The 26,285-nt window shown below is 36.6% G+C and overlaps 1 protein-coding gene across 11 annotated transcripts in view; it reads left to right on the top strand.

Moving 5' to 3' along the window:
- Pum2 (pumilio RNA binding family member 2) overlaps window positions 1-26,285 on the top strand; it is a 75,020-nt gene that overhangs the window by 2,323 nt on the left and 46,412 nt on the right. For 9 of the 11 annotated variants that reach the window (XM_085690864.2, XM_085690862.2, XM_085690860.2 and 6 more), the window contains exons 2-3: window positions 14,863-14,931; window positions 23,824-23,932. In XM_085690864.2, the coding sequence (XP_085546990.1) occupies window positions 14,881-14,931; window positions 23,824-23,932 (160 nt within the window). In that variant the 5' untranslated portion in view covers window positions 14,863-14,880. Of the gene's footprint in view, window positions 1-14,862; window positions 14,932-15,849; window positions 15,975-16,925; window positions 17,000-23,823; window positions 23,933-26,285 lie in introns of those variants that run through there. The other 2 variants (XM_085690865.2, XM_085690869.2) reach the window with 2 other exon arrangements.

The raw sequence follows: 26,285 nt of genomic DNA, 5'->3' as shown, positions 1-26,285 counted from the left end.
TGTAATTTTCATATTTGTAAAACCTATATTTATCTGAACTACAGTATTTAAATACTCAAATCTCACATGACTTTGACTTAGCAGTCATTCACAGCTTGAGACCATTTTACTAAGAGGTTAATAAAAAGATTGCATTTGTGACATTAAGTAGATATCTTATTTCATATTTTTAAGAAGGCGTGAAAACTGGCTTACACTTACTGCCTTTTCTCCTTGTTGTCTGTTACGTGAATTGTAATAGGAAATTAAAAGCTATGCTGAACCCTTTCCTTCTTTTTCCTGCAAGTGTGCCCCTGCAGAAAATGTATTCAACCTCAGGAGACCAACCAGAACAGACACTTGTTTCTACAGCAGAGGACAGTAGTTGTCTAATGCTACCTGTGACTGTGTTAGGTTAAAATTACACCTTCCAGCGTAGCTCTATCAGTAAAAGAGATTGTTAACTACCATCAGTCTTAACCTTGCCTCTCAGTTCAGTAGGTTCTGAATTCTGGTGCAGTAGAAAAATGTTCAAACTATAATGGTCTGATATTGCTGACAAGTCAGTTTTTACGAATTACTGCTTTGTGGTTGAAATGTGAACTTAAAGTATTTTCAGACCTTTCTAGTGTGTGGAACACTAGAATATATAGTAGGTGGCAGGATTTTTCTTAATTTTTCAGGAAATAGTATATTAGTATTTTTTCTTTCAATATATTCCAAGAGATTGAACTTATTTATAAATGCGAATTTAGGATTTGCCTAGTTAACAAGTATCACCTTACAGAGAGTCACTTTAAATTTTAACTCAATTATGGACACTTGTCTTTCATTGACTTTTTAAATGAGTAGTTTTGTTTGAGGCTTGCCAGACTCCTTTTTGGGGTCTAAAATGGCTTAAGAAATTTAAAGTGGTTTGACTGTTCAAACAAAAGGATGGTTTCTTTAGTTAACCCCATTCTGCCAAGTTTAGATACTGTAGTCTTAATCCATGTCACTTACTTTGACTTTTCTTACGTTCTTTTGTGGAAAGATAAAAGACTTTAGAGTACTGAAAAACATCCAGATGTGTCCATCTTATGTGCCTGTCATACTAGCAACCAACTACAGAAAAGTAATATCAAATGCAAAAAGGTGTCATTATGTTTTAATTGACTGCAAGTGGGACAGGAAGAAACAAGATCATTATCACCTACTTTCTGGCAAAGGATGTGCTTGGGTTCTACACTGATCTTCCCTACCCCCAAATTTGTTTCCTGGAAAGGATTTAGTGTACTAGGCTGTCCTGATATACTACAAGACCAAGATATCTATCTACTCAGCACTACCTTTTTGGCATGTCCAACTCTTGGCCCTTCTGCTGCATGCCATCAAGAATACCTGTGGATACATTTAAACATAAAACCATAAACTCACTTAAAAACATTATGAAATACTTTGTGTAATTCTCAAGTATGAAGTTCATAGATGGCAATGTTGTGTCACAGTGTCTTTGGATATCCTTGTAAGTAATAAAAGATGTAACTGATTGCCAACAAATACATAATGTGATGAGATTGGGAGAGTAGGAGAGTATTATTTCTGTATTTACAGTCCTTTAAAAAAAAAAAAGCCAGACGGCAGTGGTGCACGCCTTTAATCCCAGCAATGGGGAGGCAGAGGCAGGTGGATCTTTGTGAGTTTGAGGCCAGCCAGGTCTACAAGAGCTAGTTCCAGGACAGGCTCCAAAGCTTCAGAGAAACCCTGTCTCAAAAAACAACAACAAAAAGAAAGAAACCAAAACCAAAAAGCCTGATTTCTGTTGTAGTTTACTTATCAAAAGTAGCAAGTTCTTTGAATATTCAACCGTTGAGCACAGGAATGAATGGGCACAGTACACGTGTGCAGATCAGAGGATAACATTGGGTATGATTCTTAACTCTCAACCATGTTGCAATTGTGGTGGGGGTCTCTTGTTTGCCATTGCACAACAGGCTTGCTGGAGCTTTAGTGGTTTCTCTTGTTTCCATTTTCTATCCATCATTGGGGAACTGGTTTTATGTAGGTTTTGGGGGATCTCACTCTTTAGTATTTTACTGACATCTCTGTATCCTTTTGGCACAATTTCTAGAAGACTAACTAGAGATACCTTAGTTAAGATTAAACAATTGGTTTTAACTAAGCCTTAATTAAGGTATAGTGGTTTTATTCAGACAGTACAACTAAGTTAAATATAGAGACAGAATGAATCTATAGCCCTATAATAGACAGCCAAAATTGTAAGTAAAGAAACAATAGGCTGAATTATGTGACTTGTTAACTATCAGAAAAATTAGTACACTAGGTAGTGATGGTGCATGCCTTTAACCCAAGCACTAGGGAGGCAGAGGCAGCTGTATCTGGGTGTTCCAGGCTAGTCTGGTCTACAGAGCAAGTTCCAGGGTAGCCAGGGCTACACAGAGAAACCATGTCTCTAAAAATTAGATACAGGTAGGCGCTTCTTGAACTTCTCCATACTATTTTATCTGTACTTTTGTAATTAAATGCAAGACATTTCTGTAGTAAAATCTGAATCTTTTTTTTTTTTTTAATGGTACCTGGCGGGACAGCGTGGGTGCTAGGAACTGAACTCTTATATTTTTGATTGTGAGCCTCTCCATTAATGGCTGAGCCATCCCTCCAGGCCAAAATCTGAATCTTTAGTCATAGTATTGGATGAAGTTCTGAAGTTAGACAGTGGGTCTAGTTTTTTCCTACAGATGTTTTCTTGTATTTTGGGTGTGTGGATGGGGTAGAGTAGGGCAGAGGGTAAGAATAGGATCTTATGTAGCCTAGGTTAGTCTGGAACCCCCTGAGACTCTTTAACAAGTTGCTGGGATTATAGGTAAATTGCTATGCCTGGCTTGGACCTTTTGACTGAAGCACAGTTACAATTGATTTTCAAAGAATAGAGACGAATGCTTTTATTGTAAATTCTGTGGCTTCTACACCAGCAGAAGAGGAGTACTGTAAGCTCTTGCTAAACATAAATTGCCACTTTTAAATCAGAATTCTTGTTGAGAAAGTATTCAAGGAAAGTTGAAGATAAGTCTATTTGTTTTCTGAATGGTCTCTTTTCATTAAGGTGTATTATCAGAAGCACATTTGTTTGAGGATTCTAAGTTGGTCTTTAGATGTTGGTTATCAGTGATTCATATTCTTAAGGAATTTATACTGTAGAGAAAGGGCTAACTTGGGATTTTAGTGCAGTATGTTAACTGTCACAGAAGTGATATTACAAAAGTGGCTTGGCCTCTGATAAAGAATACAGTGGTCATGAAAAGCTTTGCATAGGTATAGTTGAATCTGAAAAGAATAAAGAAGTTAGGGCTAGTGAGATGACTTAGTAAAGATATTTTTCTTGCAAGCTTGACAAATCTAAGTTGTTCCCCTAAACCAGTGAAAAGGTTGAAGGAGAGAACTGTCAAGTTGTCCTCTGATCTCCACATGAGCATTGTGATAGATGCATCCACACATTCTTGTCAGGTACACACATAATAATGGTGATACGAATAAAGATTTAGAGACACTACTATTAACAAGAGATACATGAACTATTTTTCAGTGAGAGGGGTTTACATATAATGACTCTGCTGGGAGAGAACTGACAGTAGATATGAATAAAACACCTGGAGCTCACCATAATGAAGTCTTCTAATTTGGATATTTATTTAGACTTTGGACACCCAGGATTATGGTTCAGGAAGATTTAAACTAAGTACCATCCTGGAGCCAGCCTAAAATTGTTACATAATTGCTTTCTCTGTTATATTTGGATTTTGGCATGTAACCAGTCCTTGAGATTGATTGGGGAAAAATATTACTGGAATTTCATTGAAGACACTACCTGTTAACAGTTCTATCCCTTCTCTAAGAAATAGTCCTTTAAATGGTAATGCTAGGAGATAAGGTTGACTCCAGGGAATAGGTATAATTTCTTCTTTTTCACCTGTGAAATATTATTTCATGTTAATTTTCCAAATGATAATTTCAGGAAATCAGTAAACCAGTCTAGTCTGAATATTAAAAGTCAAGTCAAAACCGACTATTCCTGAACAAAGTTACAGAAGTGTATGTACTAGAATGAGAAATAAGTAATTCTTTTCTAAAAAAACAAATTTTGGACATAAACTATTTTTCTATATGTGGAAATTCTTTCCTTGGGTTTTGTGCTTGAACATTTAAACTCTTCCTCGAGAATGAAGATGGGGAGGCAAAGAGAAATTCTTACTGTGGGGCCAGTATTCTTTGGGTAAACAGAAAAGTGCACACACTGTTAGCTCAAAGCCAAGATCTACCAGTGAATCCCTTTACATTACAAATTTGACTTAGACAAGCGCTCCTTTACTTGCCCCAACTGGTGTGTTCAAACTGTCATTGTCTTTCATGGTAGGCAGTTGGAAATGGGGCTTTCTCTTTCAAGGTCATGATCTGAAGAATTTGTAGGAATCTTGAGGCATTTCAGATGGCAGGTAATGGAGCTCCTAACATATGTTACAAACCCTTTCAAAATCATCATAATAGATCTTTGTGACAATCACAGGCCCCTGGGCCTTTATCAAATCTATAGCCGAAGTTTGAGGGGATTGTTAGTTATTGTGAGGGAAGGCATTCCTGCAGTAGCAGGCCGCTGCCTTGTCACATTGCATGTGTTTTCAGGAAGCAGAGTTATATTTTGGATATTGAAGGTACATTTTTTTATAAATTTTTAAAAAAAATTTCACTCTGTGTGTGTGTATGTGTGTGTTCGTTTGTTTTCTCTTTCTACAATATGGGTTCTGGGTATGGAATTCTGGTCATTAGGCTTTACAGTAGGCCCCCTTTTTAAAATCTTAAATAGTTAAAAGTCAATTTAGAAATTATTTGCTGGTCTTACTACTAGTCTTATTATTCAGTATCTACTTTGCTGTTTTTTGTTTGTAGTGATATTTTGTTTATGTATTAACAAATAAAGCTTGCCTGCAGATCAGAGAAGCAGAGAGGCCAGCCACTAGAGAGTTCTTTTACCTCTACCAATGCTTAGATCAAAGGAGCGATCCTGTCCTCAGACTGCATCTGTCTCAACCAAACCTCAAACTGCACTGAGCACCTGTCTCCACCTCCCTAGTGCTGGAACTAAAGGCATGGAATTCCAAGTGCTGGGGATCACCTTTGTGTGAGCTCTGTTTCTCTTTTAGACAGATTCAATCTGTGTAGCCCAGGGTGGCTTTGAATTAACAGAGATCCCTCAGACCCTGTCTCCTAAATCCTGGGATTAAAGGTGAGTGCCACCACTCCCTGGCCTCTAGTGGCTTACCTCTGTACTCTGATCTTCAGGCAAGCTTTATTTGTTAAAACATAAACAGAATATCCCTAGTTTGTTTGTTTTTGATTTTTTTTCGGGACAGGGTTTTTTTGTGTAGCCCTGGCTGTCCTGGAACTCAGCTCTGTAGACGAGGCTGACTCTGAACTCACAGAGATCTGACTGCCTCTGCCTTCCTATTGCTGGGATTAAAGGCATGTACCACTATGCCCGATTTGTTTTTTGTTTTGTATTTCCTCTGATAGTACTAGAATTTTCTATTTAAAGACCATAGAATTAATTATATTTAAGTTATATTGAAGAATCTTTTATCACAGATCTGCCTCCTTTTAAAAAGTTTTTATTGGGGGGGCTGGAGAGATGGCTTAGCTGTTAAGGACATTGCCAGCTCTTCTAAAGGTGAGTTCAATTCCCAGCAACCACATGGTGGCTCACAACCATCTGTAATGAGGTCTGGTGCCCTCTTTTGACCTGCAGGCATACATGTAGACAGAATATTGTATACATAATAAATAAATATTAAAAATAATAAAATAAATATAAAAAAGTTTTTATTAAAGTTTTTTTTTAAACTACAATATAAGATTTAAGTTGTTTTTTTTTTTAATGTGTATGGATGTTTTGCCTGTGTGTATGTCTGTGCACTGGTGCCGGAGGAAGCCAGAAGGTGTTGGATCTCCCAGAACTAGAGTAACAGACAATTGTGGACTGCCGTATTGGTGCTGAGAATTGAATCCAGATCCTCTGGAAAAGCAGTCAGTGAGTGCTGTTAATTGCTGAGCCATCTCTGCAGCCTCAGTGTTTGGACAGTCATCTTTAGGATATTTGATTGTTTCATCTCACTGAAATTTAGTTGGTGAGAAGTAAATAATCAACAATTCATAGTTTACTTGGATGTCTGAGAAATTTTTCAAAATTGCAATTTATCATTACCTGAAAGACTCCTTTTATTTAAATCAAAGATTTGTACTGACCATATATTTTACACTATTTCATGAACTAGAATACTTAAAACTTTTAACTGTTAACAGAATTGTTATAAACTTAAAACCTATTATAATATTAAATCAATATTTTATTTAGCCTATTTAGAAAAGCTAGTATACATATAAAGACATTCATTTTTTTTTCTTTTAAGTTGTCTTGAAAATTGCTAGAAATATTACTGGGATTTCTATGTTAACATTTACGTAAAAGTTACGATGGGAGATGGAGAACTGGGCTCAGTAAAGTGCCTGGCATGTAGGCATGAAGATCTGACTTTGGATTCCTGTGCACCCCACATAACAAGCCAGGCATGGTCATACATATCTTTGACCCCCCAGTTCAGGCATGGGTGGAAACAAGCCTGTTACTGAAATTCATTGTCCAGACAGCTTGACTGAATTGATAAACTTTAAGACTTCAAGTTCAGCTCTTGCCTTTTCTCAGTATATAAAGCTGGAGTGGCAAGATAACTCATATCTGCCTCTGGCCTACACATATATACTAGCAAGTACAGACAGCTCCCACACAACACAACACATAGACAGAAAAGGCTGTGGTGGTACGGTGTTAAAGTCTATAATGGGTGATCCACGTTGACTGATTAAACATGTTCTCAGAGCTTACAAAAGAGCTGCTGGGTGTCAGAGAAGAACATGTCTCTGAACATGTACTGAACGGGAGCTTATTTGAAAGAAGAGTAAGTAAATAATATTACTGAGCCTGTAAACCCAGTCAGTACTTTGAAAGTGGAGTCTGGATGATCAGGAGTTCGGGATCCTTTTTGCCTACATAGTTAATTTGAAACCATCCTGGGTTTTATGAAACCCTACATAATTAATTTGCCCCGACCCCCAAAGATGCACATTGAAAATTTTGAAAGAAAAATCTTTTAAACTGCATTAAAGAACTGATATTTTGTATTTTTCTTGATACGGTAGATGTTGTATTGGTACATATAACTTTAATAACGTTTTTAAAAAGTCCACGGGCTTTTGTTACCATTAAACCATTTTTTTTTCTGTTGAGCTTGAATTGTTCAGTTAAGCACTGGTGGGTAAATAGTTCTATTAATGCAGCTGTTTGCACGAGGCAAATCCCCCTCCCCCCATCCTTCCCATCTTGTTTTCCTCCTCCTCCTGCTTTTTGTCCTTCCATTTTTCTCTCTACCTACCAGCCCCACCTTTCCTTCTCTTGCTCTTTATTAGACCAGTCAGGTGTTTTAGACAGGCAGAGTAAAACAGCCTCACAAAGCCAAGCAAATGCAACATAAAGAAATGCAACACATCTATACATCATTAAACAAATGTTCCACTGCATAAACAGATGTAACACACCTTAAAATAAAATGTGATATTATAGCCCTAGGTCTACATAATAGTTGGTTTCTCTCCCCCAGTTTGGAATTTTTCGTTTTGTGGATTTATTAGTGAACTCATTTAATTTCTCCCTTACCCTTATATTCTAAATTTGTTTTCTTTTAGGCACGATACTTTATAAGGAGTGGCACTATTTCATACTACAATAATTATACTATGAGGCGTATGTCTTGTTCTGCTTTTGGGTTGGTGAGGTTTTAAATTTATTTTAAACATTTGTTTTGGTGTGCATGCATACCTGCCATAGAGAACATGTAGAAGTTGAGGGACAACTTATAGAAGTTGGTGCCCTTCTTCCACCATATTGGTCTTAGGGTCTTGAACTCAGGTCCTCAGGCTTGGTAGTAGATTCCTTTTCTGAGCCATTATGCCAGTCCAATGCTGAGATGTTAAATTAGAAAATATCATAAACTTAGAAATACTGGTTGCTATTTTTTTTCTTGGTGGAGTAACATATCTTTTTTTACTTGTGCCTTTGACATGATGTCAACCACTTTTTTGTGCTATCTTAATAGTTGTCTAAAGCGGGTCATCTTCATTTCCTTCTAAATTATCTGACTTCAGGTTATTATCAAATTAGAAGCTGGCATTAGTTAAAATATGTTGATCTCTGTAGTATTTTTTTCCAAAATAAATCAGTTTCATAAACATTTTGTTTCTCAAAGTTATTGAAAGAGTGAGTGCCTTGTAGTATGAAAATTGTAATGAGAGATAAAATTCTTGATTTTTTTTTCCTTGTATGCCTGCAGGCCAGAAGAGGGCACCAGATCTCATTATAGATGGCTGTGAGCCACCATGTGGTTGCTGGGAATTGAACTCAGGACCTCTGGAAGAGCAGTCAGTGCTCTTAACCTCTGAGCCATCTCTCCAGCCCCTTGATTATTATTTTTTTTAAAGGGAGTTTTAATGGGAGGCCTTATTTGCATTTATGGACATGTATATTTTGCTTTTTTGAGGATTTGGTCTTTGAGATTTAATCTTCAAAGAGGTAAAACATTTTTATGTAGAAACATTTGATAGGTTTTTATCTAGTGACTCTGGGCTAGAATAAAAACGTTTAATTAGATGATTGGTGCTAATATCATCTTGAAGGAGATTTGTGGTCAGTAAAATGTTAAGTAATGTCTCAGGTCTTCACATCTACTCTTTGTTAATCCAGCATTATTTAACTCTCATAAGTGGATGCAGCGCACTTTTTATGTTGCTATATTTCAGTATATTTAGATGCACTAAAACTTAGGCAGTGTTAACACTTGTTCAGTCCTGTTGCACAGCGCACAGGTTCAGAGTTAGTGGTCATTTAGACTAGGAGACTATCTTAGGTTTGCAGCTGAGTCACTCGGCACCCATTTCAGTAGGTTAGGACCTGGTGCGATCTCTCACAAAGTGGTGCAGAGTTATCACAGTCTTCCTCCATTTTTATGTTTTCCCCCCTCCCCCAGACAGGGTTTCTCTGGTTTTGGAGCTTGTCCTGGAGCTAGCTCGTGTAGACCAGGCTGGCTTGAACTCACAGAGATCTGCCTGCCTCTGCCTCCGAGTGCTGGGATTAAAGGCTTGCAGCACCACCGCCTGGCTTTTATGTTTTATTTTTAAAGAAACTTACAAAATCATGATTTGTGTGGATAGGAACCCATGTTACATACTTGTTGAAGTCAGACAATTTGGGAGTCATTTATTCTTCAAAGATACTTTGACAACAAAGTATCTTTGCCCACTGAGCCATTTTCCTGGCTCCTGTTTTTGGTGGTGAATTACAACAGTCCTTGAACTGCTAGTGTAGTCAAGAATGATGACCTTGGATTCCTGATGCTTCTGCTTTAAGTGCTGGGATAAGAAACCTGTACCCCACTAACTAGCTTGGCCTCACAAAGAAAGCTCTGCTTTTTTTCTTTTTTGTTTTTGTTTTTTTAAGTCAAGGTCACTGGGGTCTGGAGAGACTGCTCAGCTGTTAAGGTCACTTGGACTGTTTTTATAGGTCTGGAGTTCAATTCCCAGCAACAACATGGGGGCTCACAACCATTTGCGATGGGATCTTATTTCCTCTTCTGGTGTATATGAAGACAGGGCAGTCATATACATAAAATATTTGAAAAAAAATAAAGGTTTCACCATGTATCCGTGTTAGCCTGGGCATCACCAGTAGTCCTTGTCCCAGAAGTCCTCCTGCTTTAAAGCTTCTCAGGTGTTGGGATTTTGTGACCTTTATTTTTCTTCCTCCTTCCCCGCCCCCATCCTTTAGATTAGAAGTCTTTTTATCTACTTTCAAGTTTTACTGACCCTTCTATTATCTACTTTGCTATTAAGTGACATTGAAAGAGGTATTTCTCCATTTTAGTGTTTCCATTCGGTTGTTAGATCTAATTTCTCTCAAGAGATGAAATTTTATATTAGTTTACTATCTTTGTTTCTTTTTCAGTCTGTTCTTTGGTTAAAAAATACTCTGACAAAAGCAACTTCAAGGAGGAAGGGTTTTGTTTGTGTGTGTGTGTGTGTGTGTGTGTGTGTGTGTATTTGTTGTTGTTGTTGTTCTTGTTCTTCAAGACATGGTTTCTCTGTGTAACACTGGCTATCCTGGAACTCACTGTGTAGACCAGGCTGACCATGACTTCACAGAGATCTGTCTGCCTCTGCCTCTCAAGTGCTGGGATCAAAGGCATTTGACATCATGCTTGGCTTGAGAAAGGGTTTATATTTAACTCGGTGTAAAGTACAGTCCATTGTAGTAGGGGAGTCAAAGCATCAGCATAAAGTAGCTGTTTACATGATATCCACAATCGGGAAACAGGGATAAAGAGATTCTAGTACTTACCTCCTTTCCTCCATTTTCTGTAGCTCAGGATCAAAGTCAGTCCCACTGCAATTATGCATCCTGATAATCCCCCATAGGCATTCCCAGAGGTCCATTTTAGAGTCTGTCAAGTTGACACTAATCATCAGATTCACATGCTAGAAGCATGTTTTTTATCTTGTACACTTGATAGTTACTTTATCTCCTCATCTGTCATGAGTTAGCTTGATGTTGGTTAATTGTTATGGACGCATTATGTCAGAAACATAGACAAACATATTTGTTTTTCCACATTGTCAGGCATTACTTAACAGTAAATTTACAGAGAATGAAGCTTTTAATGGCAGCAGTTTGCCAGGTATTCCTGCTTTCCTTGATAGTTCTGGCTAAGGTGAACATATTCTTTTTTATTACAATCGTATTTATTAGCATTAACTCTCAGATGACATAGTTTATCTAAACATCTATATGTATATATGTAGATTGCAAAATAGCTGCAACGGTTAAAGAGGCAAAGAGTTTCAAAGAAAGAGGCCTGAGTGACTAAAGCTGGAAACCTGATAGGAAAGCCGGGGTCTGTTGTTAAATAACCTCAGTTGGTGAAATTGCTGGCTGCTAGTTGATTGCAATCAGGTTGCACAGTCAGAGCAGAGTTGCAGGAGGAAGGTAAACAGAGCTAAGGGCAGGATTGAATCTAGATAAATGAACAGTGAGATGGGTGGCAGGTCCAGACTGATGAACAGACAGCAGACCTTGTCAACAGAAGGGGCCGAACCATGCTGAAACCCCTACGAAAGTAGAGAATTCTGCCTGTTTATCTCTCTCCTCCCAGAAAGTAGAGAGTTTTCTGCCTGTCTGCCTCCCTGTCTTTGTCTCTCTCTCTAACACACACACACACACACACACACACACACACACACACACACACACGTCATCGGGAGATTGCCATCACAGTGCTAAGTGTTTGTCTCTTTATTGGGTTCAAGTGAAACAGATTCTTGCCTTGGTCTGATGTATCTGATAAATATTTGGCTTTGTTTTTCCTGATGTGGTTTTAATAAACCCATGTGCCGTTAAAGTTGGATTTACCCAGATAAATGTATAGGGTGGCACTCTCTGCTAGACTAAGTCATTTATTAGTTTGCCATGTGGGTGGTGCTGGACAAATGGTGCCTTTCATGTGTCTACCTAGGCACACAATACCTCAAAATGGAGTCAAAAGCTACTTGTGGTATAGCTAGGCATGGTCCCAGCACTTGGGAGGCAGGCAGATCTCTGAGTTTCAGTCAAATCCTGTCTCGACAAACCAAGCTATTTGTGATACAGGGTCTCTTAAGGCAAGGCACAGTGTAAAAACTGATTTTTTTAAAAAACAATACAGAGCAACATAGGTCAGGGCACAGTCTAATTTCAGTGTTCATCTTTGTTAATTTTCTCTTTACATTGTTTTCTAGTTTCTTCATAGGTCTTTAGTATGAATTTCAGACTTTATGCTTGATAGGTTGAGGATTAGATTTTGTTGTAGAGAATGTTGTATTTTATTTTTATGAACTCTAAATCTAAATTTTTGGTCAGCAGCAGAAATTTGCTTAATTCTTACATCCTTGGTTTTCTTGGCATTGGTTCTAGACCTGTAGTCCCAGAGTCATCTATATCTATGTGTATTTTAATTTAAATGTAAAATTTGTATTCGTTCTTTCTGGGATTCCTCCCCTTGTTATACAGCAGCTCTGGTTGCTCCAAATTTTTGTGGTTTAGTTTAGGACTTATGAGAGTGGGTTTGCTATAGGAGTTTCAAAGCCCATCTTGCTTGTCCCTTGGACAAAACCAGCAAGCAAACAAAAAAAAAAGAAAGAAAAACAAAAAAGAAATTTTATTCCGCAGGATCTTTCTTTGGAGTGTAGGCTCTCAGTTTCTTTGTTCAGTTGTTTTTACTATTACCTGCAAATAGTTTTTGGATTTTTTTGTTTGTTTGTTTTTAGTTTGGAGTTCATAGTAGAAAGGTTTGGGTCTGATTGAACTGTCTAGTAAAAGCTTATTGAATTAATGAGGTGAATGAAATACTCACTTAGTAAGAACTGTTAATCCAGTGTTTCTACCAAGTCAAAAAACTTATTTGCTCTCTAGATCCATATAATGTCATTTTGTTTTTGTAATTTGTCTATTTTAAGTGTTTGTGAGCATTGCGTGTAGGGGACTATCAGAGGAGGTCCGAAGAGCTAGAGTTATGAACTGCTTGGTGCAGGTGCTGGGAACTGAACTCTGGTCATCTGACTTAAACTGTTGGACCATCTTTTCAGCCTCTGAAACTTTTTTTTAAATAACTTATTTTTATTTTATGTACGTAGGTGTTCTGCCTACAGGTAAGTCTGTATGAGGGCATTCATCCCCTGGAACAGGAGTTACAGACAACTGTAAGCTACCGTGCAGGTTCTGGGAATTGAACCTGGGTCCTCTGAAAGAGCAACCAGTTCTCTTAACTGTTGCCATCTCTAAACACCCCCCCCAACTCTTTTTTTAGCTGACTTGAATGTTTACCTACCAACCACTCCTATCTGACTTACTGTTCACAGCAAATCTATGTAACAACTCTTTATATCAGAATATAGAGAAGAAACGTCTGTTTGTCCAGAGTTCTAGAACTACTAAATGTCTGAACTATAATTTGTTTTATTAATTAACATTTGCTTTTTGGTCCTCGAAACCTGACTGGGGCAATGTGGGAATGAAAAAGCTACACATACAGCCTACCTGGGATCATGTGGGTTCTGTTCGTTCTAATGGAGGCCATCTACTAGAACCCTGAAAATTCAGCCTGTGTATTAATACACAGCATGAGGAAGAATTAAAGTTAGCTAGCCTCATAGGTCTCTGTAGGGAAGCAGTCATCTGGGAGGAGAAAACTATGGCTAGTTTGTATACAAACTGGTTAATGTTCATAAACACTACAACTTGGAGGAGAAGAAACTTAGCTGTTGTCATGGTCTGAGGAGTCCTTGATTGACATTGCTGTGCCCATGCCAACAATACACATTGACTCAGGACTTCATCAGCTCCCCACACCTATTTAGTGGAGATCAGAGGACATCCGAGGGCATCCTTTCCTTCCACCCTGTGGGTCCAGGGGTTTAAACTCAAGTTGTTAGGCTTGGTGGCAGGCATCTTCACTAGCTAAGATATTTCTTTGTAAGCCACATAAAAGAGTTTGAGCTTTATCTTTAGGGATGAAACTACAGGAGTCACATGATCAGAGTAGTTTCAGAAAGATAATTTGGAGATTAGATTGCAGAATGAAAGTGTGAGAAGATTGCAGTGTTTTGGATCTTTAAAAGATGATATACTCAACTAAAGGACTGGAAAACATTGAATTGGGTAAGATTGGTTTAACAGGATTTGGTAAAGGATGAAAACGGTTGTAAAAAGGGAGGTAAAGGAAACTTCCTGTGGTACATCCAAGGAAATAAAAAGGAGATAACTGGAGCTGTGGAGAATAAGTGGTTTAGTGTGTAAATACAAATTAGAGAGCTATCATCTGGATAGCTCCCAAAGCATGGAGAATAGAGATTGTCTTACACAAGGAATGCTAAGATTTAAGAGATGAGGGGGGAAAACAGGAATCCATGGAGTAGTAACTAGAAACCTAGGAAAGCAAAATTAATTATAGGCACAAAGTAGGACAGAGAGTATTACAGGAAGGAGTATAGTTAGTTCTTTCAGTTTGTTAACTGTGAAAGGGATAATAGGATTTTTGAATTAGTTGAATTTCAAAGCTATAAGTTTGGAGAACCTTCAAGCTTGCGTGTTTTTTTTCTTTAGTTTCTTAGTTGGAGGAGGCAGGGGACCAATAACAACACATTGTCACATAAGAGGGAGTAGTCAGCTCTTGAGAATGGAAGGGCTGAGAAATGCTTTCTTGAGAAAACCACAATAAAACTGTAGTTAATTCACTGTAGATTAAATGTTTTCACTTAAAAAGTAAAGCACCATTTAATTGATTATTTGCTAAATATTTACAGGAAAAATTATATAAATTAGGCTTACAAATAAATGGTGCTAATTTTTCAGAAATCCTAACAATCTTAAGTAGCATAAAATTATTTTGTAGTAGTAATTATAACACTGAAAAGAAATGCTTTAATGATTGGACTCACTTTTCTTGTTTTTTACTTCATTTTCTTCTGTTGCACAAGAATATGTAGTGGTCTGCTAGCATACAGTTTTTTATTTAAAAAAAAAACAACTCATCCATTTCAGTATAGCTTGCTCTCAAGTAATTTATTTGAGAAAACTTATTTTCATAGAAACATCTATTCTTCTGTATTTTGGAATTTGGTAGTATTAGTTAATACCCGTACCATATAGCTAATACGTTATTAAATTCCTGCTAACTTTCAATTTTCGTTACTTACCAGGTTTGATCTGTGGATGAAATGAATCATGATTTTCAAGCTCTTGCATTAGAATCTCGGGGAATGGGAGAGGTAAGAACTTGCCGATACTAAAAATTTGTGATTCACATTAATTTTTGAGTCGTTGAAGTTTATTTTTCTAAACCATAAATCTTGGAAATAATAGTTGCAGCTTTCAGATATAGGTTTTCAAAAAGCCCTTGAAATTATGTAATTGTGCAGTCGTGATTTTGGGGGGATTACTCGTTTTGTAACTTAAATTCAGTAAGTCGTTATTAGTGTGCTTATTTGTGTCTAGGTGATTTTGATTGACTTGGTTAAATAATGTCTTAATATTTGGTAATGAGTTAATTAGAATTAGCTCTACTCAAAAGAATACATCCTATTCTGCTATTTTATATATGTATGCTGTTTGCTTTAGCTATGCTTGATTGTTACTATTCTTTCCCCAAAGTCTTTCTTGTTCACCAAAGATATTTAATAAACTTCTAATCCTCTGTTAGACTTGCCTAGTATCCCATTGCTATCTGCATTAGAATTAATTAACTTCCTCATCTGACTTCTCATTTAGTTCTTTATAAATACTTTCATTATGTTACTGATTACAGTTTTGTATTTATTTTCTATAAATTGCTAGCTTTGAATGCTTAGCATGATAGGTACTCTACAATTTTGAAAGGATGTTATCTTTTCTATTAATCTATAATTTTCTTTGGGTACCCAGTTAACCATACCATTACATATTTTAAGACATCTAAAATACTTAGTTTTCCATATTCCTAATGAACTTTAGGAAACTTTGATAAAAACTCTCGTGGACATAGCTTTGTTGTATTCTACATTACACACTCAAGTGTGGACTTTGATAGTAGAAAGTAACAGTAAACAGACCTAAGATGTGTAATTAATTGCTTGCTCCTGGAGATTATTTTACTTTAGTAGATTAGAGACCTTCATGAGACTCACTCCATCCAATGCTGTGCTCTTCAGATGCAGAAAGAGAGTCCAGTCACTCCTTTGGGCCACAAGAGGGCACCCTGCAGCTAGCTAACCCTCCCTTTCTTCAGAACAGCGTTTTCCAAAGAGTTTGTCATTTTCAGAGGACTGATTTAAGGGTGAGTTAAGGTGCTTAAGCTAAGTATTGCCAAAATAAACTTGTTAGTTCAGTACATACAGTACATAAGGTCAAATCTAATCTGGGCCCTAAGAAAAATTTGAGAGAGGGAATACTTTTTTGCTCCTAAAAGAAAGCCTATATCTTGTAGTAAAATGGCTCTTCAGGCATTATTTACACTTGAGTAGACTAAACAGAGACAGTTGGAAGGGCTTTTGTTTTTTACCTGCCACTTACTTTCTTTGGTTTTTAGAAAATAGAATAGTATATCTTAACAGCAGATCTGGGAATGCTGTAGAATATGCCTGCAATTCCAGCATTTTGTGGGTCAAGGCAATAGTCTTGAGCTCAAGGTCAGTTTAGGTTATGTAGGAAAGCCCTATCTTAAAATACTAAAATAATAAAGCATTCCTTAAGTGTTTCTGTCTCCAGTTTTTGACAGACTGGTTTTTGTAAGAGTGAGAATCCTACATTAATTCTAGGCATGGTTCTTTACTTCTATGTGTATTATAGATTTATATACAAATTGACTCTATTTTTCTATTTAAAAATAAAATGTGAGAAAGCTAAATATACCTTTGTGGTTAAAAATTATGTTCAGAAGCAGTGGTTGAATTAGTTGTCTGTGGGTAGACAAAGGTTTTAAGTCGAGGAGTTGGGCCGAATAGTTAAATAAGCTAGAATCCACTCTTTATTAGCAGACACATTAGATGTGCACACCCAGAGTGCTGTAGGGCCTTAATTTCCTGCTCTCTGGATGACTGCAGGCCAGTTTCATCAGTGACCTTCATCCAGTAAGAAATATTTTTAAATAAGCAGGTTTTGCTTTTTTTTTAAATTTAAAACAATTTTCCAGTAATATTGTTACTTCTAAGAGATAGCTAAGAAACCTATCAAATCTCTGTCTCTGGGTTCTCTCCCACAAGCCTTTCTATCTTTCCTCATCTCACAGGCAGCAGGGAACCTTCTGGGATTTCCTTCTTTGCCTGTCTCTCTCTCACCAGTCTTCTCCTCCTTTACTGACAGGTGAGGTGCTTGTTTGTTTCATTCCAGAATTCATTCATTGGAATAAATTAAAGCAGCCTGTACTGTCTGGCTCTTGAATTTTCTAAAATTGCTTATCGGAGTTGTTTTTATAATGTAAAAAAAAATCCCTTTTTAATAGATTGCCCTGTTCTTTCCTTTTAAGGGTAAGGTTTTGCTTATTGGGTCTTAATTGCTATAAATCTCTAATATGGAGAATTGTGTTTACTTCTAGGACTCATTTTAAATGTACCATTTTTGTATTTCTTGATGGATTTATTAAGCTATCATCCATAGGTCAGTCTCTTAAGTTGTTCACCCAAAGATAGAAATGAATCTATATTTATGTATTCATAAAATCACTCTTCTTTTCCTCCAGTAGCATGCTTTTGTCAAAGACCTACTGATTTTCGTTATAACATGTGGCTTACAACAAACAAATATTCATAGGAAGGGTTATTTTTTTATTAGTATGTATAGAGATGCAGTATTATAATCAAGTATACTGAGAAGCTCATGCCTATTAACTGTTACCAGTTGACTAGGGGTACATATAGGTGACTCTTGTTGAATTTTGAAATAACAAAATAAAAGGATCTTGCCCGAAATTTTTTGAAGAAACCAAAATTTTAAGATCACACCGAGCTAATGAGTTTTATTGGAGGAGGCAGTTTCATAGCTTAGTGTAATAAATAAATTCTCCTATTTTGACACAGTATTTTAGGAAAATATTAAAGAAAATTGGTGTTTTAAAAATCTCAAGTAGAGCCTGGCATGGCAATTAATACCTTTAATTCCAGCTCTAGGGAGGCAGAGGCAGGTGGGTCTTTGTCAATTCAAGGCCTGCCTACGTAGTGACTTCCAGGATAGATAAAACTACAAAATAAGGTCCTGTCTTAAAAACAAAATCTTATATAAAATGGTAGAGTAGCTCTCTTCTTACAGAAATCTTACTAAGCTATGCCATTAATTCTGAGTTCTTTGAAAAGAGAAATAAGACTTAACTCAAATGCCCTTACTGATCTGAGTTGTTAGGAATAAATGGAATCAATCAATCAAACAGCTTTATTATCTAGATATATTAGCACATGTCTTAAATCCCAGCATTCAGGAGGCAGAGTCTAGGGGATCTCTAAGTTCAAAGCCATTGTGGACTACATGGTACCAGGACAGCCAGGGTTACACAGAGAGAAGTGTCTGAAAAAACAAAACCTACAAAGAAAATCAGCTATTTCAGATAGTGTTTAGAGGGTTGCAGTATATTTATAAAATCACTGTTTTAACCATTCTTAGAGTAAAGACTATTAGTAATCTTAAACTTTTTATTTATTGAGTGATAATCTTAATACTGGAAATTCTTAGAAATAATTATGAATTGCATTAAGATTGAAAAAGAAACTTCTATAATAATAAATGCAAAGAGAAAAGCCTTACAATGAAATGACTAAGGATTTAAATCCCAGTAGTGCTCTTTATCAGCTGTATGTAAACCTTCTAGTATTTAACCTTCTGGCTGTGTTTCCTTATGGAGAATATTAAACAACTATTCTTAAGTAATAAATAGGGTCTCATCTCTCTGAAATACTTAAACTAACACAAGAAAAAAATGAAATTAAATAGCTAGAGACAAAATCTTGGTAATGAGATGCAATTCTTTGAAATAATCAGGTAATTAAATGATTTTTACTTTGACTATGAAAGGTTCCTAGTATGGCTACTATGTGCTAGATTAAACAGCCTCTTGGTGGTCTTTCATTGTAGTCTCAATTTAATAGCAGATTTATTATATTTTCTTTAGAAATAAATTGAAAAGCTAAAATCTGTTACTATCTTTTATTTACAGAAAGGATTAAAAGAATATAAGAACACCATTATAAGAATTCAGAAAATTACATCATGGTTTCTTTATTGTTGCTGTTCTCCACAACTTTGTGTGTGTGTGTGTGTGTGTGTGTGTGTGTGTGTGGAGGTAGGAAGGGAGGGAGGGAGAGAGAGAGAGAGAGAGAGAGAGAGAGAACTTATAAGTAGAGTGATCTTATACTTCAGTTTTTTTCTTTATAATCTGTTGTCACAACATTCCTTTTCTTGAAAGTATCTGAGTTCTGAGATAAGCAATATGAACTTAGTTTTAAACATAATGTTAATTATGTTTAAATTGGCTTAAACTTTTTGTTCAACAGTTTATAGATGACAAGTGTGCCTCAAATACTGGAATAGAAATTTGGTTGATTTGTTTATGGAGCAGTGTAGATAGGATCCTTATTTGTTTCTTTACAGTGAGAGAGCAAGCCATAAATTCTTTTTTTTCTCCTTTTGTTTTCGAGACAGGGTTTCTCTGTAGCTTTGGAGCCTGTCCTGGAACTAGCTGTTTTAGACCAGGCTGGACTTGAACTCACAGAGATCCGCCTGCCTCTGTCTCCCAAGTGCTGGGATTAAAGGCGTGCACCATCACTGCTCAGCCATAAATTTTTTCTGGAGGAAAAAATTCTGTGTCAGTCATATCAGAGTTTTGAGGTTGAAGACAAGAAACATTGAATTTCCCAACCATGGTTTAGACTCAGCTTTGTGAGTTAGGGAGTGGTAATAGGTAGAATCTTATTTTAGATTTTAAGCTTTCTTAGCCTTGTTTTCTATATTATGAATTCTTGTTTACACTGTATTACATATAATCAAATCAAAGTTGTGGGGTTTTTTTTTGTTTTTGTGTGTGGGGGGGGGCTTTTCGAGACAGGGTTTCTCTGTAGCTTTGGAGCCAGTCCTGGAACTAGTTATTTTAGACCAGGCTGACTTCGAACTCACAGAGATCTGCCTCCCAAAGGCTGGGATTAAAGGCGTGCACCACCACCACCCTGCTAATCAAAGAATTCTTGAAGACAAATCTCTTTCTGTCTCAATTTATTTAACCTCCATTTTCTCAATTTTTGTTTTAACTCTTTGTTTCTTGAGTAGTTGCTTTCACCTATGTTCAGTCCATTTTAAACTAGGGTCACAAGCTAGGAATAGTGCTTAAATTAATGGTTAGATTGTCACAGAAGATATTTTCTAAGGAGCTAGGCAGATGGCTGAATAGGTGAATAGGTAAGCATGAGTAGGTAGCCATGACTGCCTATAACTCCAACCATGGGCAGAAATTAATAGCTCACTGGCCAGCCAACCTAGCCACCCCCACCCCCCAATGAAAGGTGAGGTTTCACTGTAGCGAGAGGCCTTGTCTTAGGGCAAAAAGGCAGAGAGCCATAGACAAAAGGCACATCTTGACTCTGACTCCAAACACACTGATGTGCATGCACTACATGCAGCACATACACACTCAACTAAAAGTACTTTTTAAAAAATTAACAAAGCATTCTAGAGTGTACTGGAGGTCTTTAGTAGAAGTGCTAATTTTAGCTAAATTATTTCCTGTTTATCCAATAACTTATACATGTTTGCGAAGTAAGAAATACAGTTTTTCTTAGTATTTGGCAAAATTGGCATATTGAATATTTGACATGAGTTTTTCTTCCCTACATAAGCAATATGCGTTTTATTTGCGATACTGAGAATGGAGCACAGGACCTTGTGTGTTCTAGGCAGGTGCTTTTACCACTATGCTAATCCATAGTTCTGCATTTTGCTGTTTAAGGCAGTGGTCTATAAAGACACTCTGGGAATATTATTTCAAAAAAAAATGGAATAGTTTTCTCAGTGGAATACTGTTGGAGGAGAGAGCTGCTTGCTACTTCCCGGCCGCCCGACTAGCTGGACTCGAAATAGTCACACAGAAACTAATATTAATTAAAGCACTGCTTGGCCCACTAGCTCTAGCTTATTCAATAACTCTTACATATTAATTTAACCCATTTCTATTAATCTGTATATCACCACAAGGTTGTGGCCTACCAGCAAAGTTTCGGCATGTCTGACTCTGGCGGCAGCTCCATGGTAGCTCCCCAACTCTGCCCTTCTCCCAGTACACAGCCTAGCTTTCCCCACCTAGTTCTTTTCTTCTCTGCCATAAACATAAAGCAGTTCTTTATTCATTAACCAATAAAAGCAACATAGACAGAAGGACCTCCCGCACCAGAATACTGTTATTTCTACTTCTTTCAGAAGATGAATGCAGGGGGCCGGAGAGATGGGTCAGTGGTTAAGAGCATTCTTCCAAAGGTCCTGAGTTCAATTCCCGGCAACCACATGGTGGCTCACAACCATCTGTAATGAGGTCTTGTGCCCTCTTCTGGCCTGCAGGCATACACGCACACAGAATACTGTATACATAACAAATAAATATTTTTAAAAAAAGAAGATGAATGCATAGCTACTTCTATGTCTATGATTAGTGCTCCTGTTAGTTAAAACTTTATCTTATATTATTTAAATATAAAATATGTTTTATACTTACTGGAGTCTTTGTCAGAGGAGATTACCTTTTCTTTTAATATTTATTTATTTATTTATTTATTTATTTATTTATTTATTTATTTATTATGTATACAATATTCTCTGTGTGTATGCCTGCAGGCCAGAAGAGGGCACCAGGCCCCATTACAGATGGTTGTGAGCCACCATGTGGTTGCTGGGAATTGAACTCAGGACCTTTGGAAAAGCAGGCAATGCTCTCAACCTCTGAGCCATCTCTCCAGCCTGAGGAGATTATTCTTTAAAATGTCTATACTTTAACCGAGACATGACATTTAGAAAGATCCTAACCTGTAAAAACTGGCCTTTTTTTTTTTGAGTTGGTTTCTTAAAAGTTATAAATTTTTATTTTATAAAAGATATGTAGGCCAGGTGGTGGTGGTGCATACCTTTAATCTCAGCACTTGGGAGCCAGAGACAGGTGGATCTCTGTGGGTTCAAGGCCAAAGCCAACCTAGTCTACAAAGCGAGTTTCAGGACAGCCGGGACTGTCAAACAGAGAAGCACTGACTTGGAAAAAAACAAAAAACAAAACAAAAGAAAAGAAAAAAAATCTGTAAAAATTAGGAACATGCTCCTTTCCATTCAACACTGCTTCTCAGTTTGATTAGTAACACTGTCATTTATTATTTCTTAAGGTGTTATGCATTTTCCTACCGTTTCTAATTAACTCCTTTTGATCTTCCAAATGTCTTCCTAGATCCATTTATTTCTCAGCTCTTTTCTACCAGTACCCTCTTTCAGTTCTTACTTTCTTGGCTCTGTTGTGATTTTGCTGAACTGGATTTCTTACCTCTAGTTGCCCCCATTCTATCAGTTGTTACTATAACTTGAATTGTTTTCCAAAACATACTATTGCTCTTGCTAACCTATCTTGATTTCCTGTTGCTTTAGTAAAACTGAGTTTCCTTAACATGCTTTTAAGGTTACTCATAATCAACCTGGTTAGATTTACCAGTGTCAAATTTGGGTCTTCTTACATCTTTATATGTATAACACTGCATTATCTCAAGTTTTAATTTTGTTCATTATTTCATGTTTCATTTATGCTTATTCTATTTCTCACCTTGCAACTCACCCCTCCTCCTGAAAATACACACACACACACACACACACACACACACACACACACACACATATACATACATACACACACATATACGTGAAAATACACACACAACATATGTGTGTGTATGTATGTATATGTATGTGTGTGTGTATATATGTATATGTATATATGTGTGTGTGTGTATATATATATATATATTACTGCATTATCTCTCAGACCCTAAATCAGTTATTACTGAGTTATGTTTTCTTTCCCTCTGTTTGTAAGTTCTCTGAAGATAAGGTAACCATGCCTTTAAAGAGGCAAATACAGGTAACTAGTGTGGTCAATGTAGTACTAGAAGTATATACAGATCTGATTATGAGCTCTCAATGACTTGGCCTTTAATAGGATGAAATAATGTTTATGAATGCTTACTTAAAATGCCAAATGTATATCTAAGAAAACAAATCTGTTCAAACAAACGTAATTCTGTTTCCAAGTGTCAGGAATAGATAGAGTTACTGAATGGTTCTGCTGACTGTCATTTTTACATGCTACCATATAGCATAGAGCATAAGGCCTTGAGGTTATTACCTCAAAAATACCATTAGTGTTTTTGTGTGTATTGTGTTAATTCACAGCTTCTGATTTGGGCTTGAGATACTGCTACTATTTAAGAGCTAGTAAGAGTTGTGACGTTCACTTCTGGTGAATACTGGTGAATAATTAATCTAAAAACTAGAAAAAGAAAATTTTATATTCTGGATATTTGATGAGATAGTTCAAACGTAGCTTATTGAAGTGAAAGAAAATTTAGTAACTTCTGGGCATTTTTGTTATTAACAGGGAATTTAGTAACTCTTTAGTAATTCTCTTTAGTAAAGAGAATTAATATAGAAAGAAAATCATGAGGGGGCTGGAGAGATGGTTTGGTGGTTAAAAGCACTTGTTGCTCTTTCGGAGGACCTGGGTTCAGTTCTTAGCATTCACATGGTGGCTCACAGCCATCAATAACTCCAGTCTAAGGGGATCTGATACCCTTCTGACCTCCTTGGGCACTAAGCACTCATGTGATATGCATGCATACATGCAGGCAAAACTTTTACACAAACGGAATAAATCTAATGAAAATTTAAAAAGAAAGGCAATCAGGATATAGTAAAAATATTAGCAGTATAGTTGAAGGCCTAGAATTATTAGAGCCAGTGCATAAGTGAGGAGTTACTTTGATGTTCAGTGAGAGAGCTTGGAAAAAGGATTGCTTGTAGATTAACGTCTATATATGAGTGATATGTTTGCAGTTCCTTATATACTTACTCTTTGTAAATTGTATGATATTATAAAAGTTTTTTGTTGTTGTGTTTCTTTCAAATAGCTATTGCCTACCAAAAAGTTTTGGGAACCTGATGATTCAACAAAAGATGGACAAAAAGGCATATTTCTTGCGGATGATGAATGGAGAGAGACTGCGTGGGGAACTTCTCGTAAGTTATTGGTGTTTAGGTGAAAATTTTGAACAAATTCAGTGTTTTTAAAACTCTGCCTATCCTTAAACAATTTGGGGGAAAAATTGTGATACCTTTGTTGAAGCTTATAGTTTAGATTTCTCTTTTTCTTTCTTTCTTTCTTTCTTTCTTTCTTTTTTTTTTTTTTTTGTGTGTGTGTGTGTGTGTGTGTTTTCTTAGTATAGCCATGACTCTCGTAGACCAGGCTGGCCTTATTTCGGTTTTGGTTTTTTCAAGACAGGGTTTCTCTGTGTAACAGCCCTAACTAGCTCTGTAAATTAGGCATCTGTTTGCCTCTGCCTCCCAAGTGCTGGGATTAAATATGTGTGCCACCACCACCTGGCCTTATTTGTAAATTTTAAAACATTTGGACTTATTATTAGTTTTTTGAGACAGGGTTTCTCTGTGTAACAAACAGTTCTGGCCGTCCTGGAACTCAGTTCATAGATCAGGCTGGTCTTGAACTCACAAAGACCCCCATGAATCAAATTTAAGGATTAGATAGGTAAATATGTTTTATAGATACTTTCTTTTTTTATTGCTGAGTGTAAAGTAGCTAAACAAAATACACAAAGTAAGAAACTTAGTGATATTTTCTTCGTGTTTTAACAAATAAAGCATGCCTGAAGATTAGAGTGCAGAGCTAAGCCACTAGAGATCAGGCAGTGGTGGCATGCCTTCAATCCCAGTACTTGGGTGACATAGGCAGACAGATCCTGCTTTTCCGACCTTGACATTTTTTGTGAATAAATTAACAGGTTTTTTTTGTTTTTAGTTTTTTTTTCCCCCCTGAAAGATTTATTTGTTTTATTATGTTTTTAGTGTTTTTGCCTACAGGTGTATGTGTGTACCAGGATATCAGAAGAAGGCATCTGGCTCCCTGGAACTAGAAATTTGAGTGGTTGTGAGCTGCCTATGGATTCATTAACTGAACCTGGGGACTTAGAAAGAGCAAGTGCTCTTAACCACTGAGCCATTGTGCCAGGTTTTTTTTTTCTTTTTTTGAAATACAAGAGACTGTTTCTCTGTGTATCAGCTGGCTGTCCTTGGACTCATTTTTGTACACCAGGCTGGCCTTGAACTCACAGAGATCAGACTGCTTCTACCTTCCAAGTGCTGGGATTGGTGTGCACCACCACCACCTGGATAGTCATCTTTTTTTAATTAAAAATTTGTTAAATATGTGTTTTTATCATCCAGATCAATAATATAATTATTAATTAATATGAAGAGATTTAAAACTTTTAAAAATAGTTTAAAGATTTTTTTTTGTTACCCTATATAAAGTAAATGCTACAAAGTTAAAACCCTGAAGGTAAGGGAGTTGTAGAAAATTCATAGATTGAAAATTTTGTTAGCAGCTAATTTTGGCTTATATTTCCTTACAGTAATAAAAATTTTCTTTGTTGTTTAGCCAAATTATGCCACCTAATGTGCCAAATTTGGAGATTAGAAAGAGAAGATTCACACCCTTAAGAATGTTTTTCTAGGCCGAACAGTGATGGTGCACGCCTTTAATCCCAGCACTCAGGAGGCACAGTCAGGCCAGCCTGACTGAGTTTGAGGCCAGTCTGACCTCCAAGAGCTAGTTCCAGGACAGGCTCTAAAACTACAGCGAAACCCTGTCTTGAAAAACAAACAAGAATGTTTTTCTTGTAGTCTAATTGAGCTATATTAGAATAAATGCTCTATTTAAAATACAAAGTTTGTGTTGGGGTTCACGTTCCCTATAAGAAGCACATCCTTAGGAGAACAGTTGCTTTTGATGATACACTGTTAGATGGAACTGTGAGTGAGATAAGCTATTTCCTCTCTAAGTTGCCTTTGATCATGATTTTTCATCACAATAATAGTAATTCTAACTAAATCAGGTTGTCTTGTTTGTTCTTGGACTCTCCAGTGTATGATAATGCCTATCATGATTCATAGTATACTCATATTTAAACTATGAGGGTGATTGATTAAAGGAAGGGATATAAGGAGAAATCTCTTTATGAGTACAAACGGGAAGTAGAAGGGTTATTTGAATGCTGTCTCCAATTTATTGATTGTATTTAAGTTATGCTAGCTCTTAGGTGTTAAAAATAGCCTTTTCTTTTCAACAGGGGTGTTTATGTTGGAGGCATAATTTTCTAAAATGAAAGAAACTAGAAAGTCTTTATCTGATACTTTGGGATTTGATTTTTCTAAGTCCAATTGGTATTAGTTGTTAATGACTATGTTGTGAGTCGAGTCTGTATAATTGAGCTTGAGAACTGATCTCTTGTTTTGCTCCTCTAGGTTTTATACTTAAAAACAACTCAGGCTTCAGTAATTTTTCTGCCTCACTGTT

This window comes from Myodes glareolus, chromosome 6 (assembly GCF_982192425.1).
Source record: "Myodes glareolus chromosome 6, mMyoGla1.1, whole genome shotgun sequence".
NCBI classification, from domain to species: Eukaryota; Metazoa; Chordata; class Mammalia; order Rodentia; family Cricetidae; genus Myodes; species Myodes glareolus.
This window is presented reverse-complemented; position numbering and strand designations above follow the sequence as displayed.